This window comes from Panthera pardus, unplaced genomic scaffold (genome assembly GCF_024362965.1).
Source record: "Panthera pardus isolate Hobbes unplaced genomic scaffold, ASM2436296v1 HiC_scaffold_16, whole genome shotgun sequence".
NCBI classification, from domain to species: Eukaryota; Metazoa; Chordata; class Mammalia; order Carnivora; family Felidae; genus Panthera; species Panthera pardus.
This window is the reverse complement of record NW_026526721.1, coordinates 150,914,674-150,931,555: the sequence shown is the minus strand read 5'-3', so window position 1 is coordinate 150,931,555 and position 16,882 is coordinate 150,914,674. Positions and strand designations below refer to the sequence as shown.

Sequence of the window (16,882 nt, the reverse complement as noted above, 5' to 3'; positions counted from 1 at the left end):
TACCATGGCTTAGAACTTCAACATATCTTTTTCAGGGGTGGGGGGGAACAACTCAAGTCACAACCTGGGGCAAAAATGGATCAGGAATATCTTTGAGAATAATATCATCTACTTAATAAAACTAGTCTGATGATTGGGTACATTTCATTCTTCCACAGAACATATAAAAACAAGCCATTCCCCAAGTTCTCTGTCCATCCAGCTGTCTTAGATGGCATTTAATTAAATTCATGGGATTTAGAGGTTGAAGAAGTGGCACCATCAACATCTGTGCTCCCTGGTTCAGAGAAACCAGGGAGGAAGAGCCATTTTGTTGAACTCATCCTTAAGATACAAATCACGCATCCAGAGAACATCTGATTTGTCCTGGGATAGCCCATGCCCTCAGTTATTCCATCATCACCATATTAACCTCCATCTGTGGGTGCTGACAAACCCCCAACAAGCATCTTGAAAGCCACTTTGGCCTCTGATGGGCCAACAGTGACAGAGAAAGGAGATCAAGGTTTCAGAAAATCTGTATCCATGAGGCATGTATGGCGGACTAGTCTCTAGGCTTTGTAATTGTATAAATGGGAAGTCTTAAGACGTGATTAAATATATATACCAGCAAATTTACCTGTTCCTTGTTATTGTGGCAGGAAATGTCCCAAGGGCTAATAGAAGATCATGGCTGTCATTGAGATCCTTTATACCCTATGTTGTCACATGAACTCTTTGCTCTCCTTCATCTTAAGACCCGCCACATTCTTTGGGCTGAATATTATCTTCTGACAACCCTTTCTTCACCCACTGCTTAAGTCCAATGAATTGTTTGGGGCTTAGTTCCCATTATCGCTTGTATTTAGAGCATGCCTGTCATAGAATAGTTACTTAATCACATTTGTAGGATGAATTTAAGAAAATATTGACCATACCTTTTATCTCTCAGTTCATCTTTTTCAAAATGTCCCTTTTCTTTTGATTATACTAATAATGGAAACTTGGCCCAAGGGAAATGTGAAAACTTTCCTTCTTAAGGTCTGCTTATGAGATGTGAAACTGGTTCTGGAATGTATCCAAAAGCTGCCTCTTTAGCCACACAGCAGGAAAGTCTGACCATTGGCAGCTTCAGGAGAGAGTGTTTTCCTCACCTAAATTGGAACAGAGCGCGACTGAGTTCTATAACAGGAAATGCAAGGGCTATAGAGAGTGTCCATTTTGTCTCCTGCCTCCCACCAATATTACAAGAGGGGAAACTGAGGTTCAGAGGGGAAAGGGTGTGGTGCAGGTGGCATGGCAGTTGGTGGAGTACTTAGGATTAGAACAAACTTTCAGGACAGTGCTACTTCCTGCCCCATCCAGACTCAAGCTCAAACTGCAAAATAATATCAGGAAACCGAAAGTGAAGAAGTGATTTATGACAAATGTCAGTATCATACAATTTTTTAAAATGATGCTTTAAGATATAACATTGGCCTTGCTATACCTTTAAAAATATTAATTTTAATGGATATCTCAAAGGCCTTTCGTGACATAGACCACAGATGTTACCCTGGGCAGGAACAATTGTCTGGCAACTCTCAACATGCAGTCATGCAGAATCCTAAATAAGATTGCCAATCCCTATGTGGTGTTTCACAGAGGACTACCTTGGACCTTCAGCAACATCCTTGCCATAGATCTTTGGAAGTTCTGGTCCTGAGAAGTTTGTCACAGTAGATGTAAGCTCTGGTCACAATGAAAATAAGAGGACTAGGGACATTTTCTGGAAAGTAAGAGAATACATCATCTGACATTGAAATTCAAAAGGGTAGTCACAGTGGAGATGCTCTAGGCTCTGACTCCTGTGGGCATATGACGGTTTCTGCAAAGGTGGGTGCCAATTGCGTTCTCTTCCCGGTTCTGACACTGACCGGTGGCATGCATCTATGAGGGGGTAGCTGGGTGCCACCTGTAGTGGGAAAGAGTTATCACAGAGCAGAAGGTCACATCAGAACTGGTTATGTCCATGCTAGAGTGTCCTCACTAGGGCCCAGGGGCAGTTGCTTTCTTACTGGTAGCTTCATCTTCATTCTGCATTGAGCTGGATGTGCTCATGTTGACTTGATCACTAAGGCCTCTAGTGACACTGTCATAGGATGGTGGGAAAGATACAGCAGACACACTTTCAGATTTGTCTGGGAGGGCACAGTTTTCATTTGCCATGAATCCAGCAAAGGCTTCATCTGGGGGTGACACAGCCTCCTCCTCAGCCCTGGGCACACCTGGAGGGCTGGAGATTGTCTTGGAGCGGTGCAGCACATAGCTCCGATAGGCCTTTTGAATGACAGTAGCCGAAATGTCTTCTTGCTTCCACCGGAGGGTGGTTGCTATTGGTTCATAAGATGCTTTTGAAACATTAGTTGCCATAAACTTCTCTTCAATGTTTGCCTTCAGAGAATCCAACTCCCCAGATTCTCCCAGAACATTCTTAGTGAAGGCAAAAAGAATGTCCAAACAGTGGATCTTATCTCCAGGGACCAAGGGCAGGTCCATCTGGATTAATATATTCTGATTGGGTTTTGGGATTCGCAGGGGGCCAGAGAGGGTGTCTGCAAAGTCCGAGAGGGCAGAAAAGGTAATAAACTGAGTGGCTTCCGGGTCAAACTTCTCCCAGGTCTCATAAAACATGTCAAAGTCATCCTCACTCAGAGGTTCACTGCTCTCCTGTGTGGCCACATTGAAGTTCTCCAGAATCACTGCGATGTACATGTTGACCACGATGAGAAAGGAGATGATGATGTAGGTGGTGAAGAAGAGGATGCCCACGGCCGGGCTCCCACAGTTCCCCCGGGAGCCGTTGCTGTTGGGCAGATTGGGGTCGCAGTAGGGGGGCCCCGTGTTGAGGATGGGGCTGAGGAGGCCGTCCCAGCCGGCCGACGTGGTGATCTGGAAGAGGCACAGCATGCTGTTGGCGAAGGTCTGGAAGTTGAACATGTCGTCGATGCCGGCCTCCCACCTTACATGGGGGAAGCTGGCCATGCCGAAGATGGAGTAGATGAACATGACGAGGAAGAGCAGCAGCCCTATGTTGAAGAGGGCAGGCAGGGACATCATGAGGGCAAAGAGCAGCGTGCGGATCCCCTTGGCCGCTCGGATCAGCCTGAGGATGCGGCCGATTCGGGCCAGGCGGATGACTCGGAATAGCGTTGGGGAGAAGTAATTTTCGAGTGACGTCAGAATCGCAGAAAACACCAGGCCTTTAGAAGAGAGGAAAATGATCTAATTAGTACTTACAAGCATGAGCCTTGACAAAGCTGGCCGCAGTCACGCTCTCCCGTCTCTGCTCTGTGTGGACCTCCATGTGAGGATCTGTAATCAAGTACTCTGGGCCCTCTGAGCATTGCATGGTGATTGGCATAATGTAGGGGCTCCGTACATGCTCACTGCATAAATCGTTTGTCTCTGAAGTAAGTCCCATCCTTCCCACCATGTTCTTATCTTTCTTTCCTTCCATCTGGAATGTCTTCCTCTTAGTCAACCTCCATGGTCAAAGCCCTACCTTCTGCAGCCTAGCTGGAAGTGATGGCACCATATTCCACATACACACAGTCCTTGTCCATTTCTGTCTATGACACAGGTCCTACTCTTCCTTGAGAATTCAGCCTTGGGACATGCCTTTTCCTCCACCCTTGTCCTGTGCTCTGTGAAGGTCAGGGTCCCTTGTGATTCATTTCCCCATCTCCTACTGGGAAGATTGACTTAGTTCCTGGCACATGGTCCTGTGGATAATTGTACAGAGCCTGGTGTTAATTACAAGGGGGGCCTGAGGAGTCGGGCAACTTGCTGACAGCTAAAGCAGAATGGCTTTGAATGGCCAGCTGTCTACATAATGGCTTGTATTTGTTTCTTTCATTTCCAGCTGCGTTTGAACTGTATGTTAGGGCCTACAGATAGGCTTGTTTAGGGTCAGTTACAGCCCTCCCATCCCCAACTATGAACAAAGTTGGAAAGATGAAGAATGTATATGTCTCCCTATATGATATCTAATTTGAAGATTTGTGGGACACAGGGCCCACCAAAGATTAGGCGAGGTCTTTAGGTCAGACAGGATTTGAAACCTCTTAGGACAAATGGTGAGGAGTGTGGTGGCCAGCTCTCTCTCACTTTGCCAGGGTTCCCTTGACCTTCGTCTCCTACTTGCCTTTTTTCATATGAATATGGGTGGTCACAGTATTGTGTTGGAAGGAGGAAGGAAATGGGAAGAGATTCAAGAAGCAATTATAATATTATATTGTAAAATCTTTATGAAAGCCCCTCTCTTGAAGTCAATTTAACTGGGATATTTTTCTACAGTGTGGGGTACATTATGTTTCTATATAATCTACTAAGATTCTGCCAGCCAACCAGTTTACATGTACTTCAAGGGATAATGAGTCTTCATACTTATAGCAATTAGGTACTCAATACATGTCTTGCTGGTGGGAAGGAAGAAAGGGAGAGAGGGAGGGCAGGGGGGTGAAGAGGTGGGTTCTTTCACTAGTTTTCTAGCTGCCTCTATGACTTATTTCTAACCAGTGGATGGTGTTGCTGTGTGGGTCATAGGAACTAGCAGTTAAGGTGTCCCCATCATAGATTGGAGTACTTTGAGTATATTTATTTCTATAGAATTAATATGGGAGCCCACATAAGCAAGCTCTTTTCTCTATTATAAAATCAAAATGGCCTTTAAAATCTCCCACTTTGGGAAAGCAAACAAACAAAACAAACCTCCCACAAAAACCACCAGCAGCAGGAAAACAAAGTGAAACACAAAAATAAACGTAAACTCACCAACAAATAAACACAACCCAGGGCTGTGTTTCAGCACCTGGGTGGGGAGATTGATTAAATGCTGCCAAGTTGTATTTAGATGCTGTTAGCTTTTGATGGTAAATCAATGGAAAATGAAATCCACAGCTATGCCCTGACATGAAAAGTAAGCAAGTTATGATATAACAGGTCAGGATATATTTATAATGCAAAGTAAAGCTGGCGCGTGGGATTTGGCCTTTGTAGAGCCAAACTTTGCCTAAACCACAAGAAGGCCAGGAACACTCTCTCGGTTATTGTTGGAAAGCAGCTAGTTCATTAGAAGAACATTAGCCTGGTCTGGGGCGCTTGGGTGGCTCAGTCGGTTAAGTGACTGACTTCGACTCAGGTCATGATCTCGCAGTTCGTAGGTTCCTTTGGCTCTGTGCTGACAGCTCAGAGCCTGGATCCTGCTTCAGATTCTGTGTCTCCTTCTCTCTCTGCCCCTCCCCCACTTGTGCTCTGTCTCTCAAAAATAAGTAAACATTAAAAAAAAAAAAAAAAGAAGAAGAAGAACATTAGCCTGGACTAAATTCAGCTCTGCCCTTTACAAACTGTGACCTTGTATCACTTTCTTAATCTGTGAGGCTCAATTTTAAATTCCAAGATGAGGATAAGAACACTCCAGAGAGCTATTGTGAAGATCCAAGGAATGCATCCCAGTCCTCAGATGTCAGCAAGTACCCAGCTATGGTGGCTCCATTCCCCACTTTAGCTTCTGACTTTATTAATTTTCTCTGAACACTCATTGGTCCTCCAAAACTGGGCCTATCATTCAACACCCACACTAGGCCCTAAGAGCATTGATCTCTTGGCATTGACCCTTTGATTTTTCTATCACTCACATTCCCTAAGTGGACAGTTTTATAGATATTTAATTCTAGATCCTTGACTTAAGAATCTCTTTTGTACAGGCAGTTTCTACACTATAGAGTAGCACTGAATAAATGTTTCCTGATTTTTAAATTATTAGGGTTGGACAATCATTGTTTAAAATTTTTTTTTTTACATTTATTTATTTTTGAGAGACAGAGAGAGACAGAGCACAAGTGGGGGAAGGGCTGAGAGAGAGGGAGACACAGAATCCGAAGCAGGCTCCAGGCTCTGAGCCATCAGCACAGAGCCCGATGCAGGGCTCGAACTCACGAACTGTGAGATCATGACCTGAGCCAAAGTCAGACGCTCAACCGACTGAGCCACCAGACGTCCCTGGACAATCACTGTTTTACAAGAAATTTCATTTTGAAATAAAGGTCTCATATAACTTAAAAAAAAAATCTCCTTTGAACACTCTTAGTATTTCCCACTCTTCTGGCAACCACCTCCTTTTCCAGAAAGTATTTTATGACTCACCTCACATCACACCACCCATTCTTCACTTTGAAGGCCATCAAGATAAAGGAAACTCCATCATCTTATTTTCTCTGGAGAAGTGATTATCCCTAACAGCCCCCAAAGCTCAGCCAATGGGCTATGCACACAGTAGGTGCCTAAAAACCCTTCATGACTGCATGGAGAAGGCCAATGGAAACTCTCCATTTCACTGAGAGGCCCAGAGGCATTTTAAACCTGCTGCTCTTGGAAAGCAGCAAATACTGGGCTCCTCTAATACGTAATAGGTATTGGACAAATTTGTTGGTTGCCCTCTTGGTTTTGAAAACAACAACCCAAACAACCCCAAGCAGAGGCTGGGCTTCCCCGCCAGCTGTGAGCCCACTTACTCCCAATGGAGAGGACCACGACAATGAAGTCAAACACATTCCAGCCATTGGTGAAGTAGTAATGCCGTAAGGCGAACACCTTCATGACACACTCTCCCGTGAAGACAGCCACAAAGAACTGGTTGACTTTGTTGAGGATTTTTGTCTTTTCTTCACTCTGGTCATCAGTCTCCACCATCATGGTGATCATATTGAGGCAGATGAGGACCATGATGATGATGTCAAAAGCTTGTCTGGTCACAACGTCAAAGACAAAGCCCTGGTACTTGTTCTGAGAAAACAAGAGATGGTATATCAGGGCCTTACTGGCCAATAAACACAACGCATCTAGAGAGGCTGTGCTCTCCACAGATGGCTTTCTAAAGCCTGTCTCTCTTGTCTTGCTCACACTCCACATCCAGAGAGAAGCCAAGTCCTGTCCTTACTCCTTCCAGAATCTTATCCTTAGTTGATTCTACCTCAATGCCTCGATTCAAGTCCTTGTTATCTTTCTCACCCCTTTGAAGTCATCAGGCACTTTGTCCTTGCTGGTGCTCCATTTGCAAAGTCTTTCCCATCCCTTCTCTTGGCTGTCTAAATCCAAATAGTCTGGAGTGATCCATTTTTCTTAAGCCCCACTTCCTCCAGGGAGATCTCCCTAATCACATCATACCACATTGCTCATTTCCTCTTTCCTCCCACAGCCTTTGTAGTCAGTCTTGAGTTCTAGCATTTCATGTGTGCTTCTCTTCTCTGCTAGACAGTGAACTCTTTGAGGAAGGGGCCATGTCTCATTTAACATTGTGTTCCCACAGTGCCTGCATAGCATGAGTTCAAGAACTGCAAACTCAGAGCCCCTAGGTGGCACAATCAATCGAGCGTCCAACTCTTGATTTCAGCTCAGGTCATGATCTCAGGGTTTGTGGGGTCAAGCACTACATTGTGTTCCACACTATTAGTGCAGAGCTTGCTTGGGATTCTCTCTCCCTCCCTCTCTCTCTGCCCCTCCCTTGCTCATGCGGCACTCTCTCTCTCACTCTCTCTCTCTCACAAAAACAAACAAAGAACTGCAAACTCAGTGGCTGCTATTCTCCCCCACCCCAGGTACCCCAGGTCAAAGGGACAGGCTTGGGGTCCTTCTCTTTTCCCATTGTATCTTTCGGAACTTTGCTCCTCCTGCAGCTTGCAAAACCCTTCCTCCTCTGAAGCTTGTGTCATTTATGTAGCCCACCTTTACCTCTTCTTCACTGCTGACACTTGCCAACCTCCTGGTCCTTTGGCTTCATTACTGAGGAGTGAGGCTTTTGGCCAGATATGGCCTCTCTTGGCTACTACTTCTTTGTTCCTTAGCTAAATCTCTAATAACCCAGCTGTTCCTAGCTTAAAGAAAAATCTTCCTGAACCTTACAACCTACCACCCTACTCCTCCCCTCCACTCTTACAGTAAATTCTTAAAGGCATGTTGTGCAATCACTGTTTCCCACTCACTCCAACATAACTTTTGTCCCCATCCCGCCACTGAGATGGTTCTCATTCAGATCACCGATGACCTCCATAATGTAAGTCCATGGACACCTGTTCAGCATTGCTTGCCACACATGCCACGTTGAAACTATCCTTTCTTGGTTTCCATCATGGCTTACTTTCCTGGTTCTTTTCTTGCCTTTCTGGCTGCTCTGTTTTGAGTCTTCTTTATGCAACCCATAGATATTAGAGCACCTCAAGGCTCAGTCTAGGCAGGACTCTTCACCCTATTCTTTCTCTCTTAGCAATCTCTCCAGCCTGTGAATTAGTAAGTACCTGACATGAAATAGATCCTCAATAAATAGATGAATGAATGGATGACAGAACGGACAGCTCTGAATTACCCATACCTCAAATAAAATTAGAAGGCCAATCTATTGTGTATAATAGGCACTTACTGAATGTGTACTATGTTTGGGGCTCTGCATGAGTGGAGGCAGAGAGGACCCTGTCATGAGTCTCACCAGGGAGCTCACAGAAGCTGCAAAGCAGACAGAGAGGAGAAGGGCTGTGACAGAGGCTGGATCTTGTTTTCTGCTTCCTGGTGGGGAGGGGTTGCTACTCTGTGGGGTTGGAGTAAAGGATCAGACCCAAATGGGCCTGGATCTTGGCATAACTGCTGGTCCGTGTCTCTTCTGGAGTGGGAGGGGGATTGCAGAGCCACGAATAACTTCCATTTCATCACTGAAAATGGCAAGAAAAATAAAGGCCTAATTATGACCACACAACTTGTAATTGAACAGAGCAGGTGACAGCATTACTGAGATGTGGGCATTGAGTTTGCCCCAGATATTTGTATGCTGGAGAATGGAGTGGCTTGCTGCTCTTGGCTTAGCCTGTGGGCAGGGATCACTTCTCTGCAACCCTCAGTGCTCTCAGAGATGATGAAGTGGGTGACTGATGATGTGATATTCTAGAGCCTATTATTTTCCTATAAAGGGGAGTATGTGAAACCTGCTTTTAGTAATTTCTATAGCAGGGGATGTTACAGAATGAGATTTCCCAGTCTTGTGGAAGTCTTAGTCTTTGCTATGGATGAAGCATAAAATTTAGAACTTGAGCTTTGCCAGTAGTGTGGAGGGGTGTGTGTGTGTGTGTGTGTGTGTGTGTGTGTATGTGTGTGCGTGCACATGCACACGCGTGCGTGTCCCAGGTTGACCCTGCTGTGAAATGGCACCCATGCACCTATGGGGCAGAACTACTGTGTCAATGCTCAGCTTTTATCTGACCAGTCAACATATTGGGACTACTAAGGGAAGAAGGTGAGCATTCCAGTGCTAATAGTCTAGTGAAAAGAGAGCTGGATCTGGGAAGGTGAGTCTTAGGTGGGAGTGGGAATTTCTCTTTTGGCTTGGGTCTGGCCTTTGAGGAGGGCAGATGATCAGGCTTGTCCCACTGAGTGGTGAATACCAAGATGTTGCCTGCCATATGGATGCCAGCCAGGAGGGAGGGCAGGGGAAGGCTTTGGGCCCTGGAGAGCAGCCATATGCAGTTGTTGCTTGGGCCCCTGCTCTGTTAGTTTCCCCTTTGGGACCTCTAAGACTTCAAAGTCTTAATTAAATGTTCAGGTCTTGCCTCAGCTACGATAAGGGGAACAAAGGGAAAATTATGTTGGCTGTGCTTGGAACAGAGTATTAAGGAGAGAGCCGTGTTCTTCCACTAAAGCTAGGACAGTGTTGATAGTTAATTAGTAATACACCCCCTTCCCATCCAAAGGGATGATGAATCTCAGAAATACAGCTGGGCTGTGATGTCTCACTTTCCTTATCCATGTGAGGGCTTCCCTGAGTGCCAACCTTGGAGGGTCTTGGTTATGGCTTAAGCGGGAGAAATGGTGATTTCATTGTAAGTCTTCCTGCCCAACCATTGTCTTCCACTCTTATTGTAGTGCCTGGAATTTCAACATTAGGTTCCTGCTTTTGTATTAAGATAGTGTCCTCTCCAGGGCCCTTTTCTGAAATTCAGTTAATCCTATCTCAGGGAAATTGTCCTCCTTGACAGGAGGAAGGTATGGTGGCCTGTGGGGTTGGTTGATAAAAAGGGAGAAGCTGAGATGTTATGGAGAGATTGAGCAGTGTATAGGGCAAGGTACCAACATGATTCACCAAGGGATGTCCCTAGCACAGACTCCTTAGTGTCTAGTTCAATTGTGGACTCAGCATTGGTCTAGCCACCAGTGATGGCCAGCAGGGACTCAGCTGCTTTATTATCTGTAAGTCTCAGGATCCTTCTCCCCTGACTTGATGCTGATTGGCTGGGCTCAGTCATTTACCTACATCTTTTAATTCTGAGCCCCTTCCTGCCCATTAACCTGGCCAACAGAGGGATACTCCCTGAGCCTTAAGGACTTTCTCTTAGGTTCATTCCACCCCAGTTATCTTGATCCTTATGGGGATTTGGAAGGAAATCTCTGCCTCTACAGAGGTCTGAACATCCTATCACCCCTCATTGTAACACTTCTTTTTATTATTTATTTTATTTGAGAGAGAGCATGAGTGGGGGAGAGGGGCAGGAGAGAGAGAATCTCAAGCAGGCTCTATGCTCAGTGTCGAGCCTGACATGGGGGCTCAATTCCACAACCCTGGGATCATGACCTGAGCCAAAATCAAAAGTCAGATGTTCAACCAACTCAGCCACCCAGACACCTCCATTATAACACTTCTTGTTAGAATTGAGCATAGTGATACATTTGTGACCACTGTTTCCAAGTAAAATACATCCAAAAACCATAACATTTTTTTTCCTCCTGTAAATGTTTTCAAGGCTGTGTGCTCATGAAGTTTTTAGTCACTTATGCAAACCCCATGCCTTGATTTAGAAATCCTAATGCCATGGCCAACAGAATGTATGTCTTTCTAATTCTAGGGAAAGGTCCACTCCTTTGTTGCAGGTTCTTAGGTTTTGCCCTGGTGGGGGGAAAGGCTAATGGCATTGTGCCCTATGCAGCACCTGTAGTTTTCTTCACAAATACCACATCTTAACCACAGAAAGGTTATGTAAAGGGACAAGATGCCAATTCCATTCACTGGAGTGGATGGCTCAGAAATTCTTGGAAGAAGTTCAGTTGTACATTTCCAGCATAGCAATACTCCCACTCCCAAACCTGTTCATCCAGTCTCAACAGAGGCCAACTAGAGGTTTGACATTTTCCATCTTCTGGTGGAGGACTGAGAAGAACTTAGGTGATAACACGTATGGTTTGGGTGTTGCATTTAATGGAGAAATAAAATGGCATGTCTCTTAGGGTCTTTGTGAATAAAGAATAAAAGTGGAGTATGGCTCTAAGTTTTGGTTAGTCTAAACACAACTTTTTATTCCTATTGTGCCACTTGACCATGACCATCACTGGGGCCAGGATCCCGGGGGGTTGGGTTTTGGCCATTTCCTCTCTGTCTACTATAGGGGTGGGGTGGAATGTAGGGTGAGGCTGGAGATTTATGTATGGAGGCTAGATCATGATGCACAACCACACAAACCCTTCATCTCAGGGCTCTAACCACCTCTACTATCGTTTAGCCTAACCTGTTCCCAGTCTTGTGATTGAACCCTAAACTGGTTGAGGAACTCAGTACTTCCTTAAACAGGTCAATTTGGAGTAACTGTAGGAGATATATTCACTCCAGAATACCACAGTTGCTTCTTTCAGTCTCCTCATTCCTTGGGTCTTGGAACTCTCGTTACCTTGTCCCCAAACACAACCCAGATTTACTGCTTCACAGAGAGCACTGGTCAACCCCTACGCAGCACAGGCACAGGCACAGGTACAGGCACAGGCTGTCACCTGGATTTCCAGACATACTCTTCTGGATGGAAGCTCTGGGGCTTACCAGGGGCCGAGGGATGGGCTTCTGGGGCTTCTTGGAGCCCAGCTTCTTCATGGCATTATAGTACTTCTTTTGCTCCTCTGTCATGAAGATGTCCTGGCCCCCTAAGTATGAGAGGGGATAGCACACACCACTATTATTAAAGCAATGGAAATTTCCAGGGATACCAAAATCAGAGCAGGCTGGAGAAGAAGTACATCTCCTCCTACTCCCTTCTCTGTAGAAAGACATGTCAAGGCCAGAGTCAAGCAGCGTCCTGTCCGGGTGCCACAAACAGTGACAGAGTGGATAGGACTGAGCCCCAGCTCTGACTCCCTGCCTGGGACTCTGGAACAAAGCCTGTTTCTCTTCTTCAAGAACCCAGAGGTGTTGCCTCAACAGAGTAGGGGGCATTTGAGAGTAGAACCCCAGGAGAAGGTAAATATCATTTTAAATCTGAGCCTTAAATCTAGCCTGCTCATTACAGTCAAATCCACTAGGCTTCTAGAATCACAGTTCCTGCCAGGGGCAAGAGCTTCCTTCAGGGCCTTCTGGAACAAAGACCCTGAGACCCAGCCGCTTAACCCCTTTCTGAAGAGGAGCTGAGGACTATTACTGACTTATCCAAGAATTCCTTGGAGAATTCTTGATTGGTTCTCTTAAGGCCCCGCCACGTGTGTTGCCCTCTGCGGTTACAGTTAAATTCCACTGTTGGAAATGCCTTCCTCCCTTAGTTTTGGGTTTTCTTTAAGGACCCTCTAGACCTCCTTCATTCAACCCCTCACCTTTCACTTCCTGACATAATTTGAAATCTTCCCATCTCCATAGCATGTTCGTGTAAATTAGTCACTGCAAATGTGGGGATGCGGGCTGAGATCTGTGGAGATCTATGGGATTTCAGAAAATTTGTGGGCACAGAGGGCTTCTGGGGAGAAACTTCTTGGTGGGGCTGGAGGCAGGGGCAGGAGGTTGGGAGCACTTGGTGGGGACACACTGAAAATTTGGAGCAAGGAGTCAGCAAACACAGTTTCTCCCCCAATTTGATCACTGGCTTTTCTCATTCTATCACCTAACGTGGCCAGCTCCCTGTCAAGGCCTCAGTTTCCTCATCTGTAAAATGAGAGAAGGGATTGCTTGAATGGTCTCAAAACCCTCTAGGGTGCTGATGACACTGGTCAGCCTTCACAGCTACCTTGCTGAGCCCCTCTGGGACAGAGAAGGGCCCCACTTCTTATCCCCAGAACTCTGGTTGAGGATTTTCTGCAGGTGGGATGCCTGCACCATTAGACATTTATTCTAAATTACAATAATAATACAGTAGCTCAGCCCTAAACTAGGTGCTTCTTGTACAGAGTTTTATTTACCTCTTACCAGAATCCTTGTGTAGGTAATATTAACTCCATTGAATGGATGAAGAACCTGAGGCTCAGAGAAGTTTTTAATATTGCCAGGGTCAGCCATATAGTGATAGTTGAGCAGGGAATGCAAGCCTAGGTTTGTGTCATGTCACAACCAATTCTGGGCTCTCAATGCTGTGCTATGTGATTTATCCATGACCCTTTTTTTCTCTGGATCTTGGCTTACATAAGTCTAAAGTTCTGCTCTATACACCTCAAAGGAATGGAGGGGATTAAATGAAAGGATTAATGGAGGGTAACAAGAAAGCATTTTATACCTTTAATGCCCTCATATTGTAATGGAAACATGAAAGGTTATCTGGGATTGGATTCCTATTCATCAGAGTCAGCATCCATGGAGGTGAGGGTCTTCCTACCCTTCCCAAGGAGGTTGGGATTCTGCCAACATTGGAGCTCTGGCCCTTCCTGAGGCCTCCTGGATTCAGTGCTCTGGGGGGTCATAGCCCCAGACAGAGGCCGCAAGTGCTGGGGCCATTTCTTTCCCTGTTGATATTTCCCTAGGGTCACCTGGGACATATCCAATGCACCTGGTTTTAGCTGGGAAGACCTTGGCATTCTGGGAGACAGGGTGGGGACTCAGGCAGGAACAGGGTCGTTGCTGACACAGAGAAATGTAACTCTTCTAGCAGCAGCCCCAGGACATCAGCAGGGGTGAGGGCTGTGCTCAGGGTGCAAAGGTGGGAGTTGGTATTAAAGGTCAAAATTGGGCTCCCGGTCAGGCATGAGGGCTGCGAGTAGTGTTGATTTTGGTCATGAGGCCAGGGGACAAGGAGTGGAAGATTCACCACCACCGCAAAAACACCTGAGCCCCACTTATCTTTTTTTTCTGTTGATTGAAGTTGTCAATTATGACCCCAACGAAGAGATTGAGTGTGAAGAAGCCACCGAAAATGATGAAGATGACGAAGTACAAGTACATGTACACATTGTCCTCCCACTTGGGCTGCAAGTTCACCTGTGAACAGACAAAGTGAGGCATGGAGAGCAAGTGGGTGTATGTTTGTGCTCATCCCTGAGACAAGGACACGGATGTGGGTGGTTTATTTGGGAGGTGATCCCAGGAAGCAGGAATGAGGGAGGGGGAGGTTAAGCAGGAGAAAAGTTGATGAAGGGGGTGTTGTTAAGCAGGCCAGCACTGGGGGACAACAGGCACTTTATCCTGTTGGGGTTCTCCAATAAACTGTGTGGAACACACCTCAGAATTGTACCTCTAAGACACAGGGAAGCTGGAACACTTCTCTACAGACTCCCAAAACTTATCTGTGAGGCAGCCCCTTTGGACATTCAAACCCCGCCCTTGGGGGAGGGGTTGCCGAGCGAGCCGTAAGGCACTGAAGAAAGTCAGGTCTCAGATGAGAATCAGAAATGTAGCACGTTGGTGGACTCAAGAGGCAGGCTGAGGGGATCTGGGGCAGGGCATCGGCACTGTCTGCCACAGCAGCAAAGGGTCTTGCCTCAGCAGCACCCATCTCCTCCACCTGGCTGATGTGACAGTACCCTTGTCCTAGCCACCACGCTGTTCCTGCCTCTGCCCAAGAGTGCCCTCGTACACAGTTCTGGAGTGGTTATCTGATACTTTCCTCAATGGTGAGCAGAAAAGCTTCGAAAGCCTGGGTAGTGTGCCTGGTAGGGGAACAGGTGCGGTTGGCTTAAACACTCAGTAGAGGGCCAGCTGGACACTGCTCCAGGGAGGGACAGGGCCAGGCTGTTGGGGGACTGCCTCTTCTGGTACCAAGGCCACCCTCAGTCCATTTCAAATAGACTGATGTGAGTGGGATGCACGGAGGGGCAGGCAGTCGTCATAGCAGGCTGAGACTCACATCTCGGGAATCAACAGCTGCATACATGATGTCCATCCAGCCTTTAAAGGTTGCCTGGAAACAAGGAGCAGAGGCCACTCAGTGTCTGCCTATCGTCTACACTGAACTCTGTTTTGATTCACTGATTTGTCTGTTTTTCTCATAAAGCATGGGACCCCTGGAACCAATCCTCCATGTGTGCCAGGGCTAAGCACAGTGCCCGGCACACCACAGCTACCCAGGGATTATTTGTTGAACAAATGCATGAACAAATAGTGGGATGCATGAAGGTGTGGGTAACTGCGTGACAAATATATAAGCAATTGCATCAACCCCTGACTGAATGGAGGACTGAGTGAACAAGATGTAGGCAAGGTATGAATGCATGAGTGAATGGAAGTGTAAATGTGTTTGCCTGTCATCACCACCAGCACTTTCTATCCTTACAATAGACTGGAGTATTACCATCCAGGAGAGGATATGCAGTAGAAGACTGAACAGGGGGCTGTATCATGTCTATTTTGGATAAGTAGTGAATTCTAAGTCATCACCTGATACAATCCCATTGAAGGTTCATCCCTCCATTCTATTCTACCATCCCACACTTGTCTAATTGCACCACTGTGCACCACTGTGACATTGAATCAATTGGTGAGGCTCTTTGGCCTCATGCTAGTCCATAGGAATGGGGAGTGACTTCAGCTCACACTGAGTGCTACCCCTTGCAAAGTCTCTACATAGCATTTTGTGGAAGACCCCAGACCTTCCACATTATCAAGCAGCCAGAGGAAGAAACATGGTTGATCTCAGGACTCACCACCTGCAGAAGGGCGAGGTAACCCATTGCAACATTATCGAAGTTGACCTTCATGTTGACCCAGAAGAAGCTGCCAGTGTGGTTCTGATCTTTACAGTCAGACATGTTATTCACGATAGATAAAGGCACAAGAGAAAGGTTCTCATTGGTTTTGTTGACGCACCGCCCAAACTTCCCAGCAAAGAAGTTCACGCCCATGATGCTGAAGATGAGCCAGAAGATGAGGCAGACGAGGAGGACGTTCATGATGGAGGGGATGGCGCCCACCAGGGCATCTACCACCACCTGGGGGGAAATGTAAAAGGATATGGAACCCTTCTTGCTGGATCCTACTTCTGTTACACTCACTCAGCCTGCTTCAAGACCAGTGGCTTTTGGGAGCAGAAAGAGAAGTGGGTTAATTAGGGCAATAATTCAGACCCAGAAGACTGAGAGACTCTTGGTAGCTGAAGATGGACTTAGATCTTCTCCCTAAACTTCATTCCAAGCAGGTTTTAGGATCTTTCTCCAGGACTGAGAAGACAGGTGAACTTAGAAATACACACATGTTCATATAAGAGTGTGAGTGTGTGTGTTGTACTTACACATACAGACTTCTAGGACCTTGCTGTATTCTTAAATGCAATTTTAAAGGAGCTTTAACAAATACAGTTTAAGGTGTGCTTCGGTCAAGAATCATTGAAAACCGGGGCGCCTGGGTGGCGCAGTCGGTTAAGCGTCTGACTTCAGCCAGGTCACGATCTCGCGGTCCGTGAGTTCGAGCCCCGCGTCAGGCTCCGGGCTGATGGCTCGGAGCCTGGAGCCTGTTTCCGATTCTGTGTCTCCCTCTCTCTCTGCCCCTCCCCCGTTCATGCTCTGTCTCTCTCTGTCCCAAAAATAAATAAAAAACGTTGAAAAAAAAAAAAAAAAAAGAATCATTGAAAACCATATTCACGAACTTGCTTATTTGTAAAGCAGCAACCTAGAGGTAACATAAACTTCAGGGACACCTGGGTGGCTCAGTTGGTAA

General features: G+C 46.3%; 1 protein-coding gene across 1 annotated transcript in view; it reads right to left on the bottom strand.

The window, feature by feature from the left end:
• Positions 1-1,465: 1,465 nt before the first annotated feature.
• The window catches only part of SCN10A (sodium voltage-gated channel alpha subunit 10), a 94,332-nt gene continuing 78,915 nt past the window's right edge, over positions 1,466-16,882 (bottom strand). The window contains exons 22-27 of the mRNA XM_053903974.1: positions 15,874-16,158; positions 15,078-15,131; positions 14,071-14,212; positions 11,864-11,964; positions 6,534-6,804; positions 1,466-3,221 (exon numbers count right to left, since the gene is read on the bottom strand). Coding sequence (XP_053759949.1) covers positions 2,008-3,221; positions 6,534-6,804; positions 11,864-11,964; positions 14,071-14,212; positions 15,078-15,131; positions 15,874-16,158 — 2,067 coding nt within the window. The 3' untranslated portion in view covers positions 1,466-2,007. The remainder of the gene's footprint in view (positions 3,222-6,533; positions 6,805-11,863; positions 11,965-14,070; positions 14,213-15,077; positions 15,132-15,873; positions 16,159-16,882) is intronic.